Source organism: Monoraphidium neglectum (genome assembly GCF_000611645.1).
Source record: "Monoraphidium neglectum strain SAG 48.87 unplaced genomic scaffold scaffold03469, whole genome shotgun sequence".
NCBI classification, from domain to species: Eukaryota; Viridiplantae; Chlorophyta; class Chlorophyceae; order Sphaeropleales; family Selenastraceae; genus Monoraphidium; species Monoraphidium neglectum.
The window spans coordinates 1-3,912 of NW_014010160.1; the positions used below are offsets into that span (position 1 = coordinate 1).

Below are 3,912 nucleotides of genomic sequence, written 5' to 3' on the forward strand. Positions count from 1 at the left end.
GGTGATGGGTGAGGCTGAGGGTGAGAAGGGGTGGTTCGGGGTTCAGAGGGCAGGTTCGGGGCTCGAAATGAGGGTAAGGTTGGGGGACATGCAGGCCGTCAGGGAGGGCTTTGGGCTGAAGGGGCAAACTCAAGGGGCTTGGGAACGGAAGGGGGGGGGAGGGGAGGTGTTGGGCGGTGAGGGTCGCGCTGCGTGGCGTCCGCAACTGCGCCGCACTTGGCTTGAGCACGCGCGTCCATGACCCTGTAAATGAGCGTGACGGCTCCCTACAAGCCAATACAGACCTACGAACCTGCACCTTCGCACGTGTCCCTTCACACACAAGCACGCATGCACGCACACACACGGGCCCTACCTGCAGGTTGAGCGCCAGCTGGTTCCACCCGTCATCTAGCCTCAGTGGCATGGTGCAGATGAACGGCTTCACCCGCGTCACGGCCTGCAAACACGTCGATACGACGCTTATAATTGCAGCCCCGCCAGGTCGATGCGCCGCGCCGTCAAGCGGTGCGGGGCCTTCAATCCATCTCATCGCCGCCCTTCCCTCCCTCAGCCCCTTACAGTCGCCGCGCCGGCGCCGGCGCCGCATGCATTGTGCTGGCCGGCCCTCGACAGCGCTGTCGCCTCAGCCGCATGCAGCCGCGCCCCGCCCATGCATCTCCACAAGACAGTCCCCCAGCACACAAAGCAGCTGCGGCCGTTCTGCCTGCAGCCGTCCCGCGCCCCGGCCGCCAGCTCAGCGCACCTGGTAGTTGCTGGCCCTGAAGCGCCGCCTCACGTTCATGTCATCGATGACGTGGACCTCAAAGCTGAAGTAGCGGCGCATGTTCTTCACCAGCAGGGTAAGGTGGGGCAGCTTGATGCCTGGGCAGGGGCGGGGGCGGGGGCCGGGGACGGGGGCAGGGGTGCACTTGATGCGCGCGCTGTGTGTGTGTGTGTAGAGTCGCCATGTGAGGTGCTATCAGAGCGTGCATCGGTGTGTGTGGGTTTGGGGGGGGGGCGCGTGCGCGAAGGGCTGGCGGCGAAAGGGGGAACAGGGTGTGCATCGTCACGCGGCTGGCAGCGCAACGAGCCCATGACGCCCGCTGCCTTACAGCCCACGCACAGGTTGGGCGCGCCGGCGAGGCGGCCGCAGCGGCGCCAGGCGCACCGAGGTTCTTATTGGGGTCTGCCGGGCAGGATATTGACACGTTGGCAATGTTGTCAGCCGCGAGCTCAAGGACAGCCCCCTGGATGTCCTCATCTGTCACGCGCTTCACATGACCCTCCCGGACTGGGAAAGGGGGAGTGAGGCGGCGGCGGGGGACTGCTTGGGTGATGGTGATGGCGACATCGTGTGCAGCGCCGCGCAGTCGCGCGTGCTGCGTCGCGGAGCGGGGTGTCGTGTGCTTGGGGGGCGCACGGCAGCAGCGCAGGGGGGCGCACGCACCGTCTTGGTCCCATATCTGCAGCGGCTTGGAGCCAATGGAGTATAGGAGGGAGAGAAAGCCGCTCTGGTAGCTGTTCTTGAACATGCAGGCCCGCTCCCGGCCTGTGCTGGCTGAGCAGCGGCGCTGCTCGTGCTGCCACGTGTCCCGCTGCCCCCGCCAACGCGCTGGCGTCCCGCTCGAGGGCTTGCTGGTCTGTACTGATACACACTGTATTTTTTAGCACTCAAAATTTCAAAATCGTGAAAGCAACCTGCTGTATTTGCCACAGTAGATCCAAGTGCTTGATCTGGGTGACAGCAGAGGCTGCTGGAGGTACATCAGCAGGCTGAGCATGAATTCTTATGGTTGCCGCTTCGTCAAGAATAGCCGGCCACCTGCAGCCGACGAATCATCCTTAGTCATTGACTTTACAAAGCGAACAGACTGAACGACGCTCCCTGCCATAACATACGTAGAAACCTTTTCTCTATTGTAAAGTCCTTGTACTGGCCACACACCCGCCCGAAGTGACGACCTAGGACAGGCGGGAGGCACCAGAGCCCACCGCGCAGTGTGGGACGCATCTCAATGGATGGCTGAAACCTTACACGTCGTTTTATCGGGTCCCGGCTTGATGCTCCACGATGTGGGATGCCTGCAATCTGCTGTCCCGGGCCTAGCTCGTTCTTGAGCACGGCAGGCCCGGTGACAACTATCGCCTGCAAATAGTAGAGGCCTTATACGGTCTTCCGTGACGCCGAGGCGGCCAGCGTGCGCGCTGCACCACCACGGATGGCGCCGCTGCAGGCACTCCCGGTCACGGGGGCGCGGCGGCACAGGAGCAGCAAGTCTGGCGGCGGGCACGGCGGCGATGACTCCGGCGACTGCGGGTGGATCTGCAGGGGCTCGCTGACTGTGGTGGCGGCCGCCATGCTGGCCACGCTGGTCACGTTCACCTGCATCAATGCGTACATGCACGGCCTCGCGCCCCCGCCCTCCGCCGCCGACGCGCTGCCCGGCGGCGCCCGCGGCGCCCGCGGCGCGGCCAGCACGCGCGCGCTGGCAATGGTCCCGCCCGGCGGCGTCGTGACCATCGGCGGCGGCGGCGGCGGCAGCGGCATCGCGGCGCCAAAGGCGGCGCGGCAGCCGTTCAAGCACCCGTTCCCAGACCAGGCGTACCGCATCTTTTCGATCCCGCCCCACGACGACTCGCCGCGCTGCAGCCAGAGCAAGATATGCGACGGCGATCACAGCTGCGGCCCTGATGGGCTGGGGTGCATGACGGACGCGCACCAGCGGAAGATGAAAGTGCGGGAGGCAATCCGCTGGAGCTGGCAGGGGTACAGGTGCGCAGCGCCTGCCCGTCTTGAAGGCTTGGCGCCCAGCAAAACCAGGGGGCCGCGGAAGCAAACCGGCGTACGCTTGGTCGCTCACATGCAGGCAGCGATTACAGCACGAAACGCAGAGACGTGATCGTGGCGATTGCCACCACCACCACCACCACCAAAACCATACATAGAAACACCGCGTCGATGACGAGCCGCGCCCTAACCCCGCGCCCCCGTTCGCAGGAAGTACGCCTGGGGCGACGACGAGGTCAACGTGCTGGGCCGCACCCCCATGGCCTGGTTCAGGCTGGGGCTGACCATCGTGGACGGCATCGACACGCTCATGATCGCGGGGCTGGAAGAGGAGTATCAGGAGGTGCGCGGCAGGGCGCCCTGCGCTGAGTGTGTCGCTGATTTTCGTTTGTGGTGCGCTGGGCAGTGTGTGGTCTATCATTACGTGTTGGGCGCTGTATGGTGTATCTTGAGATCTGTGCTGCGCGCTGCGTGCTGCGTGCAGTGCTGTGCTGGGTGCTGGAGCATGCTGTGCGCTGTGCTGTGAGCCTGGTTGTGTGCTGCACGCTGTGCGTGATTGGCAAAACAAGGCAAAGGCATCCGTGCTGGATGGGGTTGAGGGAGCTTCCTGCGGGGTTTTAGTTTCGCCGCACCCATTCAGCCCCTCTGCATTTCTCGTCCGCAGGCGCGGCACTGGATCGCCAATCACCTGCATTTCCCGGACCAGTCCATAGTCCAGGTGAGTGCATCGGCTGCCGCAGCGGCGGCAGCAGCAACGTGAGCAGCAGCAGCAGTAGGAGCAGCAGCAGCAGCAGCAGCAGCAGCAGCAGCAGCGGCGGCAGCGGCAGCAGCGGCAGCAGCGGCAGCCGCAACAGCAGCAGCGGCAGCAGCAGCAGCAGCAGCAGCGGCAGCGTCAACAGCAGCAGCGGCAGCAGCAGCAGCAGCAGCAGGGCCAGCAGCAGCGCAGGTAGCATTGGGAGCGATGGTGGGGGGGACCCAAACTGCTGCGGATCCTCAAAACTTCAGTGGCAACCTGCCGCCCATGCAGCTGCTTTGCATCTGTGGTCCACGCCTATTCACCACAATCCGCCAGCGGGCTTGGCCACCTCCCCCTCACACACATCCCCGAGCAACTGACCTACACGCCCCGCCCTCCTTGCTCC

At 64.8% G+C, this 3,912-nt stretch overlaps 2 protein-coding genes across 2 annotated transcripts; one reads left to right on the forward strand and one right to left on the reverse strand.

The window, feature by feature from the left end:
* Positions 1-745: 745 nt before the first annotated feature.
* MNEG_12843 (hypothetical protein) lies at positions 746-1,514 on the reverse strand (the record flags this gene model as incomplete). The annotated part of the gene is made up of 3 exons (XM_014038682.1): positions 746-864; positions 1,151-1,273; positions 1,430-1,514. Coding segments are annotated over 3 exons (327 nt in total), but the record flags the coding sequence as incomplete, so codon positions are not given.
* A 687-nt stretch (positions 1,515-2,201) lies between these two features.
* Positions 2,202-3,720, forward strand: MNEG_12844 (mannosyl-oligosaccharidealpha-1,2-mannosidase; the record flags this gene model as incomplete). The annotated part of the gene is made up of 4 exons (XM_014038683.1): positions 2,202-2,755; positions 2,981-3,113; positions 3,435-3,488; positions 3,547-3,720. The coding sequence occupies 4 exons, from the start codon at positions 2,202-2,204 to the stop codon at positions 3,718-3,720; spliced, it is 915 nt and encodes a 304-aa protein (XP_013894137.1).
* Positions 3,721-3,912: the final 192 nt, after the last annotated feature.